At 39.4% G+C, this 13,075-nt stretch overlaps 1 protein-coding gene across 10 annotated transcripts in view; it reads left to right on the top strand.

Moving 5' to 3' along the window:
• ZNF521 (zinc finger protein 521) overlaps positions 1–8,599 on the top strand; it is a 233,201-nt gene extending 224,602 nt beyond the window's left edge. For all 10 annotated transcript variants that reach the window (XM_052787626.1, XM_052787627.1, XM_052787633.1 and 7 more), the window contains one exon: positions 7,772–8,599. In XM_052787626.1, coding sequence (XP_052643586.1) covers positions 7,772–7,801 — 30 coding nt within the window. In that variant the 3' untranslated portion in view covers positions 7,802–8,599. The remainder of the gene's footprint in view (positions 1–7,771) is intronic.
• Positions 8,600–13,075: the final 4,476 nt, after the last annotated feature.

Raw genomic sequence — 13,075 nt, 5'->3', positions numbered from 1 at the left:
ACTCTGATTTATGTCAGAGGCTTAACCAGGAGCCCCCGGCAATGCTTGTAATGAGGAGGGTGCAAGGATGGTGAACAGACACCTGTGTCTGTGTCTGTTCTCTTCTGGTGACAATGATGAAGATCTTATTTGCTGTACCTAGGAGCATATGTCATTCTTTTCCATACAACAAATCTGTGATATATGTACTCACATATAATAATGAATCCAAAAGGAATCATTGACATTTTACTAGTGACTTACTGGAATTCTCTGAAGAAAAATAGGTATCAGGGGGTTTGGTTTTGTTTGGTTTTGGTTTTAATTTTCAGTTTGCATCCCTGAGAACATGGTATCCAATTGGAGATTTTTTTACGGGTAGGTTTTCTCTGGCCCGGCTGGAAATGCTTGAGTAGAACCAGAACACTGAGAGTTTTACATAAATACAATAAAGAGTACGATCTGATTAGCAGTCATGCCATTTCAGAGACATTAATATAGTATCAAATCACATAGCTTAGGTGAACTAATTTATATGAATAACTGCAATTCAGTGTAGACTTTACTAAATTATCATTGTCAACAGTGGTCAGTCATGACCTAAGATGACCATTTAATTGGCCATCATGTCTGAGAACAGACCTGATTCTCAAAGGCTGGTAAACATCAACTCACTACACATAAGTGGTATTTATGGGAACATAGATTCTCTTGGGATTTGGCCCCTTCTTTGTTGTGGAAATAGCTCTGTTTTAGTTCAGACCAAATCCTTATTTCCTTGGGAATCTCAAGTTTCAGAGAATGTATTTAGTTAGGTCTATGCTGGTGATCAAACTTGGCCTGGATGAAACTCCATGCCTACTTTAGTGCATTTAAAAATTTATTGGTACTCCTTCTGCTCTAACAGCTGCACTGCAGTACTGGAGATGCTGGTGGCAGGGACACCTTGCCTCAAATTTTTTCTGTTCTATCCAGAACTCCAAAGGCTCCATTTGGCTTCCTACTTTTCACCTGTGAAAACCTGTTAGACATCATCTCCTTTCGAGCTCCCTCATTCACTCAGGATAAGTGTGACCACTGAAATCCGAAGATATAGTCATTTTTGTGTCAGAAACATTGTGATTCTTGGGATGAAACACATCAGAAACATTTGTTAGTTTCAAGATTTCAGATAGAACGATTAGGTTAATTTCCTGTAGTTCGTGTTTTATGAAAGGAAGGGAGGGGCCTGGGAGGGAAAATAATGTATGGTCACATCATCTGTTGATGACCAACCGAATTCGCTCTTTTTGTATTTCACCTATGCGAAAAATACAGAAATGCTTACAATCTGAGCATTCATAGACGCTCTGTCAGTACAATTAAGGATTATAGCACAGAATGGACCTAGATATGCCGCTAACCTTCAGTTAGTTTCATTTGGTGGACATGGACTATGGAAGTGGTTACCCTTACTGTGGGAATGCAACTCCCACCTATACTACATTTTTACCTGTATAGCAAGTGAGCCTGAGAAGCCCCTGTAACAGAATCTTCTTAATTGCTTGCAGCAGCAGTGAAGCCAGGGCCTTAATGTTTTGGGGCATTGAAGGTAAGTTTACTGCTTTCAGATGCTTTAAAATGGCCCAGATATTCTACTGAAACCAGCTCCTGACTATGCAGATTTGGTTTCATGTGTGATTTGGGGCTGGCTGAGCCTCTTTTTCTCCTGGGATGAACATCAGGAAAAAAAATCCTAACCCTGAGGTCTGTGAAGCTGTGAAATAGTCTCCCAAGAGGAGCATTGGAAGCTCTAATTAAAATTGGACTGGGCAAAACACTTGAAATTACACTATAGGCGATAATCCAACACTGGCAAGATGGGTGGAGAAAATGCCCTAATGGGTCTTTTCTGTCTTTAAATTCTATGAATTCTTGTTCTTCTCTTTTATTATGCTTTTTCTTTAATGGTGACACAGTGTCATCTAGAAAGTATTATAAGATGCTATTGTGAGCTGAGTAAGATGATGTTAAATGTCAAAAGAAAATGCAACAGTTTCTCTGCAGGTTCACAGCGATTATGTGGAGACAAGAAAAAGAGAAACTGACTGTAAGCAAGGGACATCAGTGCAGTTTCTGATCTGTAAGACAGTGGCAAATGCCTGTAATATACATGTTTATCATTTTGACATTACATTTCATATTCTTTGCTTATGAAGAATAACCACATTCCACCAAAGCTAACACAGGTGTGGAAAAGTCATTTACGGTAACTGTGTACATCACTCAGATTGCTGGAGACATCTTCTATCCAAATGTTTCAAATATCCCCAAAGACCTGGACTAAATAATATCTTTTTACATCTTAATTTATAGTATGTATTTAATCTTAGTATCTCACAAATCTAAATATCTCATCAATTTAGTCTTGGGTATAATCATATTACAGTCTACCAGGAAAGAACCCTGCTACAAGATAATGGAGCTTTGACAAGAAACTTGGTGCTGCAGTACTGAAGCAGCACAAATTTGAAGAAAGGGTATAAAAATCAACCTTTTCTGAGATTTTTCTTAAAGTTATAGCTATGTCTGAATAAGTTTCATTTATTTGGTTTTGGTGTTAGCACTTAATATTGCTCTTCCCTCCTCCCCACCGCCTTTCCACATGATAGAGTATTTCAGCAGTGTATGTTGCAGAGCTTTCTGCGTGAGAGGTCTTATATCATGACAACCAGTTAAGTAACAAAGCATCAGACTGAAGTTCTGGGAACCATGTTGACACCATGAAACTGTATGTTTGATTCGTCATTACCACTGCACTTAAGGTTTTGCTAGGCTTGCCTTTTCCACGAGCCTGTCTTTCTTCCCCTTTGGTTCTGGAAAATCCAACATCCTCTTGTTAGCTGCAGACAGTTTGAAAAGTACGGTACAGGGTAAGAAGTTGGAATAAAAAGAAGGGAAGAGAAGCAGAAAATCTTGATTAGAAAGTATAATTTAATAGAACATGTATTGAACCAAATGTATTGATTAATGTGGAAGATATAGTACTTATATTGATTCAAACTAGAGATTTAGTACTAAAAGCTGTAAGCCAAAAAGCTGTTGCAGATTGCTACAAAAGTCAGTTTAATGCTGTCCTTGAGAATGCCTTCACAAAGAAATTCTTCTAATGTTTGAGGAGTAGGTAGAATGCGGTATATGTCAGTTTGATCCCGGAGGGTTTTATTTTGTACTCTAATAGCTGTTACGAGCCTACATTATATCCAAGGAGTAATTTTCCTTAGGGGTGCCCAGCTCGCTTTGTGTCAATATTCTAGCATTTTAAGTCACGTACAGTATATGCTTCTGGGAACAGTGCAGGAGCCAGCCAGACTCATAATGGTCTGCATTCATTAATAAAGGCAGAAGCTTCTGTCCCTCCATTGCCCACTACAGGGATGCCTCCCTGGTCTTCAGGGACCCGTACAGACACATTTAAAGAAAGCTTTATTTTGAGTGGGCAGGAGATGAAATGCAGGACTTGCAGGCATTTCCTAAGTCAGCTATATGCCCGAGCACAGGGGTGACCTTAATGGGTCAGAGAAGAATGCAGGTCAAAAGACTTATTATCCAGCCTGTTGGAAACCAATTGCTTTTGTTAAAAAAAAATTGTAGCGCTTAAAGGTTGATAGTAATGTAGAGTTCTGTTTTACAACCTGGAACTCTATTGCAGTGCAGTGGGGTACATTTTTTTTTTTTTTTAATGCAAAAAAACCCAAGATGATCTGTAATATTCACAGGTAAAGGATTCCAGATAAGTGATAACATGTAGGGTACCATAATTACTTAATCAGTGATGATTGATTGCTCATGTTTGTGTTCTTGAACTAAGGAAAAAATAACATGCTGCTGTGGTACTGTTACCATCTGTTGAAATAATGCGTCTACATTTCATCTTTATATTTCTTCACGTGTTTGCTCTTTGCACTGTTTGTCAGGTACAACCATGTCTTGTTTCAGCTAGTCATAAAAAACAGAAGTCCCATTTAAATTGGATGCAACCGCAGTTCACATTAAAGATTTTCATGGGCTAGTGAGTCTGCTGTGGCTATCTGTGGATGTTTTTTCTTCATTAGGTTTGATGCTGTGGGCAGGAACTTTTTGCTAGCTAATACCTCTCATGTTCTATCTATCTGAAACACAAAGACATACACCAAACAACAGAAAGTATTACCTCTTTTGTCTCATGCATTTCTGCAAAGAAACCTCTTTGATATTTTTTTGCCGAGGAGATTCTTCCACCCAGTATTATTGTGAAATCTTTGTATGTTTTTAACTCCTTAACACTAACAACGGGGATATCTCAAAGTATTTTCATCCAGAAGAGTGGTGGCATATAATTTTATAGCAGTTCACGTAACAGTTGGGATTCTGGATTCTGCTGACAAAAATAATTATCTCTAGGAACAGGGAGAATGCATTTTAAGAGTTTAATTTGCTTGTGAAATATATTGAATTCAGGTATTCCCAGGTAATATGCTTGGTTTCCAGATAATACTGAGAGAAATCGGGGATGTAGGAGTTTTCCTGGCTCGGTTTGTGTCTGATGCGGTAACAAATGCAGTGACACACACACCTCCTGCTTCACTGTTCCTCCATTTTGTGCATGCAAAGCTTGCATTTGTGTTTGCAAACTAGTTTCTCCTTATGAAATTTCAGCTCTTCGAAATGTTAACATAGCTATTGCCGAAGTCCAGGAAAGACTGTATTAAGAAAAATTATTTTTCCCTTTCCATGGCTAAGTAGGAAATTGAAATTTTTGCTTCGTAGGGAGACTACCTCATAATTAAACAGATGTGTGGATGTGCAATCAAATTTGGGGGAGGCTAAGAATATCTCCTGTACTTAGTTAAATGACTTCTCTTTGGCGAGTGGATGTACTAATCGCTCTGAACTCAGGCAAAGTAGTTTGAAGTTTCCGGAGGAGGTGTTTCAAGCTCGTGTAGTGTGTCTTTAGTGAAGGGCAGCACGCTCTCCGAGCCGCACAGGGGATCTTGACTGTAATATTGTGCTCTCCCTGGGTGTACTGCACTCCCGTGTCCCTGCCGTGTCCCTGCCGGCGGGAGCTCCAAATTCTGCTTTCCCCGCCTGCCTGAGCTCCCACTGCCGGGGAGGCGGGGAGCTCGCTGCACACAAGGCAAAGAGACTATCAGAGTCGAGATCTGCTGTGTGGATAATGGAGGAGAATTTTTGCCCTAAATTTTTAAACACAACACCCCTCATAAAAACAACAACAGTTCATAACTGGGATTAATGTTTGCAATTTTCAGTCACTTAGACATGGGGTCTCCAATAGATGGCTTTTGGTGGAGTAGAATATGGCTCTCTGTGGGATTACAGAATTTTCCTCCTTTTCTTATCTCTCTCCTCCCATCCTTCGCCTGCTTGTCTTGTCAATGTTATGCTTCTGAAGTGCTTCCACTTTGTATTTTTTTGCCACTTATCCAAATAGCTATTTCTCCCTAGTCCCTCACATTTGGAGAGCCTTAATTACTTTGGAAACCATATTTTGTTTTGACTGTTTGCAGTAAGTATAGTTGCCTTTTTAAGGCCTAAACTGCTCAAAGCATTTCCTCATGTTCGTATCCTGCCCTGTCTCATTTTTTTCTGCAACACTTTTTTTTTCTGTTCTCTCTTCATTATCTCTAGAGAATATCATTTTGCACCAGGGCACAGGAGTCAGGGACACTGAGAGCAGGGGCAAGTCAGTCCTTATGCTGTGTTCTATTTTGTCTCCTTCATATTTGGGCCTTTTTATTTTTTAATCAAAAATGTCATTGCAGCCAGAGTTACAGCTACCCTTCTAAAACACCTTTTGACTGCTTCATATGCAACTGTTCATCCAGCCTCAGACTGATTATGCGTTTTTCACTTAGTGAAAAGAAATAAAAAACGGACATGACTGACATGCTGGCTCTCAGTAGATTAGAAACAAAAGACCCCCCCCCCCAAATATCTCTCCGCAATGTAACAACTGGTATATGACTTCATCTATTCAGAAGCAGAGAAAAAATCAGAATTCAGGCTGCCGACCCGTATTTAACTTGTCCTGTTGTTTCTAGGTACTGCAGCATCTCCAATAAGCCTGTGGTGTTATGCTGTAAGTGCTGCAATAAATGGACACAACAGGATGACAAAAGGGCTGAGTGTCAGGCTTAACTCTTAATTTCCTTGCTTTTGTGGTTTAAAGTCAGAGCCCATTACCTGTGACCAGCCAACATTATCGTCTGCAGCTATTGTTACTGCTTTACAGCATTTTTAAATGATTTTATGGGAAGGATAAGAAGCTAGATGAAATCAAGTGGAGAGTGTATTTTTTTAACACTCTCTGGCCTTGGACAGTCTGGAATTCCTCCCATCAACATTAAATCATTTTGTATTCACATCTGGAAATTGCATCTTTGAGTGTCACTGGGTCATTTTCCTTTAATCTTGAGAATGGCACTACATTAAAAATTCCTCAGTCTTACTGTAAGATCCGTTCCTTGCCAAATGTCCCATGAACTATTGTTTGTGTGCGTGCACAGCTTTGGGAGAAAGAAGGAGGAAGGGAGGGAGAACTATCGGGCTGGTCTGCAGTCACGCCGTATTTCACGTTTGTTTCACCAAGGCTGTTTTCATGTGCCTTTTCATGGGTGGCTCTGGAGGGTATGGTTCAGTAGATGTTCACTTCATTGAAAATTATGACTGTCTTTTGGGAACAGGTTCATCCTGCAGTGCGTTAGTCCAAAGGAGTTTTAAGACAGATTAACTTAATAAAGCATAATGAAGGGACTGGACGTGCTGGGGGCAAATTACGGGACGTGACAGCCCTGCCCTCTGGGTCACTGGTCCAAATCTTGCCCAGATTACTAAGAAGAAAATTCATCGCTAATCAGTGGCTGCCCTGTTGTCTGAGAAGTAACATTCACGACTTTTTCCAGTTATTTGTGGATCCAGTATACATTGTAAAAGATTTAACACGTTGGATTGGATCCTTGCTCTTAGCTTGATGCTTGTGAAGGATCTGAGCCAGTGCAGGCATTGAAATAGCATCTCTCATCCCTGAAAGTGGTCAACTCGATTAGAGCAGCAGTAGGAAAGAGGGTGAAACCTGTGTTTGCTGCTGTATTTGGTGATTACTCATATGGGAAGGGAGAATTTCAGACTCCAAAGTCCACGCTGTGTCACCTCACATAAGGCACTGTGTTCACTTGAGGAAAAATACCTGTGGTTTTTGGTGACCGAAGGAAGGGCTGTGGCAGCCCCTCTTGTTTTCTCATCACTCTTTGAGCTCTCTGCTAGGCACAGAATGACTCTTACCAGAATATATTGTGCCATACTGTTTGGGGGAAATAGGTTTTAATGCAATAAACCATTTGAAGTGGTGCCACAGTCTAGGAAGCACAGTCCAATTACCATAGGTCTTTTATGACAAATAAATGCACTTCTCATTTGCATAATGCATAAACCATGAGCCGTATGTAAGCGGACACCAGAACCGCTGAGCTGGTATACAGTTTCACTGGGGCAGGTCAGCCCACACCTACATAGAGAAGAGTGCATTGCCCTTCTTGTGGCACATGGAAAGAATACTGGTGTGAAACAGCTGGGGAAAACTCCTCTCTTTGATAATGATGCTGCTTCTGGCTGCTTTAAAACAAGGAGGAGTTGAACATACTCTCTTTCCAGTCCATCATTTTGTTAGTTATGTTGGGAGAATTGGTTTTGCATCCTTCTGTCACATAGAAATGCCTGTCCTGTGACTAAGCTGTTTCTTTTATTTTTGTTACAGAATCATACGATGACCCAGCACAGCAGTTAGTGCAAGGCCCGTCTCTTCCAGAGAATTCTTTGTGGCACAAAAAGGGAACACGTTTTACTCTTTGCACGAAACTTTCATTGTTAATGTATATTATTCAGAAACATTGTATTGTACCATAAAACTTGTATTATCGAAACTGTTGGATGTTCATGTGTTTGAACTTTTGAGCACCGGATAGACTTCCTGTATATAAAGTGTTGCACATGTATTATGTTGTCTGATACTAAAATGGTCTTATAAAGACAAGTGGACTTGGGCCCTATTCAGGAAAGATACAAATAATAATAATACTGTGTGAGGGGAAAAAAATAGCTTAAGAAAAAGCGTCTTTTTCAAGGAGGAGGGAGAAGGTAATAGCTATGTTCCATTACAGCTGTTTGGCCTTCCTTTCATTTAAACTTCAGTCTAGAAATCTCTCTTTTGGTATACAAACGGATGAATCTAAGACTATTTTTTATTGCTGAAGATTCTTGCAAAAAATATGAAGAGACTCTTTCTCACAGAGCAGAAACCCACAGTTGAATAAGGCCCGTATATATATTTGTAAGCCTTGCGATATGACAGATAGCATTACCATATATGCAATAGTTGTTATGTAGATTGTCAAAGAAATTTTTTTTTCTGGATACCATTTGAAGCTTTGAGTGTTCAAGACTTTCCTTAATGATTTCACACGGCCAAATTCTTGAATCAGTTGAACTAACATGTATGTTACTGTTATTAATGTTTACTCTGCGGTCTGAACCTGGAGATTACTGGAATTGTTTTCCAAAAGGAAATAAATTCAGTTTACCATTATGTGTGAGCGTGCTTGTGTCATGTCTTTTTCCCTGGAAAACAGCATTATTATTACTGCTCATGTAGTACTTAAAGGACCACCAAGATCTGGAATCCCATTGCATCAGGACCTATACACTGCTTAGTAGGAGTAGGTCACTTTTCTCAAAGCTAGGCATTTAAATAAATGTTATTGTAGAAACAGATCTGCTGGCCCACTGCAAAGCAATGTGTGCTTGAGGGTAATATTCACTGTTTTCTGGTTTTGTTTGTTTTATTTGGCAGTCTCAACATTTTCATACCTGTACACTTGACATGTTGGTTGCCAGAGGAGTCACCGCATATCTTCTGTGTATAATTAGCAGTGTATTTCAATGCAGTATTATTTAGTGAGTTGGGTCTAGTACTGACAACCGGGAGCCACTGCAGCTCTGCCCGTAGCACTGTTAACCTCACATCGCCTCACCCTTTCTTCTGACATGGGTAGCAGAATTGGAGGTGGTGCACACCACAGGATGATGCTCACTAGCACTGGGGCCCTGGGGGAGCTGTCACAAGACCTCACAGGTTTTGCTGAGGTCTGAATTGGCTCCTGACTGCCTGCAATTTCAAGAAGAAGAAAGAAAGGGATAAAAATTCTCCTTCCCTACCAGTATCCCCCACTACTCCAGCTCACCTATGAAAGAGGACCAAAAAACCATTCTCCAGCTACTTTAGTATCTTATCCTGTTGCTGGAATTGCTGGTTTTATCCCATGGAAACCAGTGTCTCTGAAATACTGCCATTAAAGATCCGCACATCACAACAGTCCAAATGGCTGGAGCTGCTTGCCTAGTGCTGTCAGGGTAGATGTAAAGTGTGATTTCCAGTTTACTGAATGTCACATTTTGACTGTCCACAGATGGAGGATGGAGAGGAAAGAAGTAAAGTCAGAAAGTGTCTGGTTACCAGATATTCCAAGAAAAAATGTGTCATGTTTAAAGCTTCAGCTTTGAGAATATTGTGCATATTCTGCCAAATGCAAAAGAGAAATTCCTGGGTTTTGTATGAAGATCTCATTTGTGCTGACAAAAGGATAAATACAGGCACGAGTACACAAGGCTTGTAAAATGCCAGTTCTATTTATAAGTTGGAAACTGTTCCCATTCTTATTCTCATTAATATATTACTCATCTCAGCCAAATTGAATGTGATGATATGTTCTTTATTTTTGACAGATACCTTAAAGGATATAAGACATTTCAGCCTTCATGTGTGAAAGTGTGACATATTGGTTAAGACTGAAAATAACATGTTTCTAGTAGAGTTCAAGTATATAAGAAATATTACACCCTACTGTTTTTGTAAATGCCAGAGTGCCACTGAGTTGAGACAGATGGTAGCTGGGAAAGATGCAATCTTATAATCAAAAGCTAAAATATGTCAAAAATATGTTAGCAAGCAAAACATAGCATATTACTAGTGTCTCATGTCATGACAGCTTGCAAAACATGCAAAGATGTTGAATTTCTAGATATGTAAATAAAGGAATAGTAAACAGAGCAACAGCGAATGTGATGAAGACTTTATGCATCAATTATCCCTTCAGGTCGGTGTGGGGGAATAGAGGGGTCTTATGGCCACAGGCAGCCCCAGGTGGTTTCTGAGAGCTGGCTGCTAGTATCAAGTGCTGGAATCCTCTTACCTTTGCTAAAAGTAACAGGTTTCTCAGCGATACCTAAATAGCTGTTTAAATAGATTATGGAAGACATCTGAACTTCCCAATGAGAACTGAGTATTCCTTGGGGAATTAACCACAGCATTTAGAAAAATCAACAGGAGAGGCAGATCAACTTGCCTCTTGGAAGAAGAGACACGGCTCTCTGTGTGCGTGTGTGCATTTCAGCTATGGCATGCCTTTCTCTGTCCTCGGTCAGCAAAAGCTAAGAGAAGCCCCTCCTCATACCCTTAACCTGATGTGAAAGGATAAATCTATTCAAAAGGTTGTATGGATAGATTGATGGACAAGGTATCCTTTTGCCCCTGAGATTGGCTTTATTCCCAAGATTTCAAGTGGACATGAGTTTTACTGTAAGTGATAATTCAATAAAATGATTAGTCCTTCTGCTTGTTTGCCAGACCTGTGTTTAGGAAATGTCAGAGACCTAAAGCAGGTATAAACACGAAATTTGTACTGCAGAAGTGAAGTGATCTACCCAGATAATATCTGAGCACTGGATTTATGAGGAAATGCACTGATTCTTTATCTGAACAAAAGATGATCAGGGAATAAATGTGTATTAGGCCTTTATGACATTCAGCTACCCAAAATAGGAGTTTTTACCATCATACACATTTTCATAGCCAGTTGCCTAAGTTAGATGTTCCAATCCGGTTCGGTGGTTCATTTTACAGGGAGGTTATTGGAATTTCTTTGGTTCACTCCAAGTCCAGTGCTCTCACTTCTTTCCCTGATTTAGGAGTCGCTCTACAAACCCCAAAAAGAATAATTCAAAGGCTCTGCCTAGGATGTATTAATAGTTATCACTTCCTTCTTGATAGCACGTGGAAAGCTGAAGTCCTCTCCATGTCTCAGTGACTGAGCTTTTATTAGTAATTCTGGCATGACCACTCACTTTTTGTTTCGTTACCACTGTCCTCAACAACAGAAAAACAGAGACATCCCTTCCTTACTAACATATGGCACCTTCTATTTATAACAAGATTAACAATTCATTCACACCTTGATTGAATCCTGCTTTATTGAGATGTCACAACAGATTCTCACAGCCTGCAAAGGGAAAGACTTAGAAATGTTAATATTGTGACAACCAGGACATAAAAGTAAATGAATTCTAATTGGTGACAATTAAAAATAGCTCAGTGTGAAAACAGAATATTGTGCTGCTGTTGCAGCCCTGTCTAGGATGAGGCAGTGTGAAGGACTGCATAGAATAAGACCATCCATGAATTCAGAAATGTTACCTTGATTCTTGTCTGATGTGTTCAGTCATATACTGATGTTCAATTAATGTTCACACGCCCTTTACATCTTAGTGGGCAATGTGCCATTCTCTTTAAAGTATTTGCTTCACTGCTCCATAGCAGCACAAAAATAAACAAGTTTAGGCCTATTTTACCAATTCTATTTAATACATCCATTTTCCCTCCCCATGTTGCTCCCCTTATTTGTATGCCGAAGATTTCTTTAATTATTATTATTGTTGTTGCTGTTGTTAGTAGTAGTAGTGAACTGTGAATGCCATAGCAATGCACTCCCCCAGGAGCTGGGCAGTCCCTGGCCACCAGCTCTGGTGTGCAGATTCTTCTGTGTGTGGCACACAAAAGCCTGACAAGGTCTCGCTCATGTTTCAAAGCTCGCTCTCTTTTCAGAGCTATTTGTTATTGTCTCCACCATCACAAGTTTAAAAAAGGAAAGTTAATTAAATATGGAACAAGACTGAGCAACATCTTTTAAACCATCATGTCATTAGAATTGGATCCCTCTGAGAGCTGCTTAAAAGGGTTTTGAGAACAATGACTGTTCAATCAGATATTTATGGGCATAGTTATGTAAACACACTCTTTATTGTCTATGTATATTTAATATAATTATCAGTTTTGTACTCGGACTCTCAGGAGACCCAACAAATCACAGTGTTGCTTTGAAAATGTCAGCAGAAAAGACAATTATGTTGCGAGCAAATATTCATAAATTATATTAAAAAGTCCTGTGAAAATGTACCCTGTGTTGCAGAATTGCTTTTGCACTAGCAGAATCATCACTGCCTTTCTTTGATTTAAACTCTTCTTGTTAGTAGCAAGAAAGTTGCTTGAAACAAACCTTTAATACTAAAGCGCCTTCTGTTCCTGACTATGGAACAATGTAAGTTGTAGAAAAATTCAGAGGACTTATTCATTTTGTTATTAATACGCTGGGATCTTTTTAGAGATTTTTAAATAAGGTTTATAGAAATCAAAGGTAAAAACCGTTTGCACAAGAGTGCCTAGGTAACTTACTTTACTTTTCGTCTTTTCTGAGATGATTCCTGACAACTTGCCATGTTTTACTCATTATGTATCAGAAAAAAAGAGTGGAGAACTGGGACAGTGTTCAGTAAATTAAATGTGCCACACTTATGCTAAACCAGTACGTGTGCTGGAGTTTGATAAACACCTAGTAAGTGCCTGCAAATCATCTCTACTGCAAGATCTACAATCAGCATATCAACATCTTAATTAGCAGCTAATGACATTTGAATGGGAAGGTTAACATTAAGCACACAAATGCAGTTTAGTAAAGGGTAAAATGAAATACATTGAGATATTTCAATCTTTATTTATTTTTAACTATAAACCAGCTGGCTTTTGTAGTAAGCAATCATCTGTACGAGTAATATCCCAATCCTTAGTTATGTTTTGGAATACAATCTCCAAGACTAGAATGTCTTTTCTGGAGCATCTGGTCCTAGACATCAAAGGGAACATTCCACATGTTGGACAAAGAGAAGACAGAAT

The sequence above is a fragment of the Harpia harpyja genome, chromosome 5, assembly GCF_026419915.1.
Source record: "Harpia harpyja isolate bHarHar1 chromosome 5, bHarHar1 primary haplotype, whole genome shotgun sequence".
Classification (NCBI taxonomy): Eukaryota; Metazoa; Chordata; class Aves; order Accipitriformes; family Accipitridae; genus Harpia; species Harpia harpyja.
The sequence above is the reverse complement of the archived record's forward strand: the minus strand, read 5'-3'. Positions and strand labels throughout refer to the sequence as shown.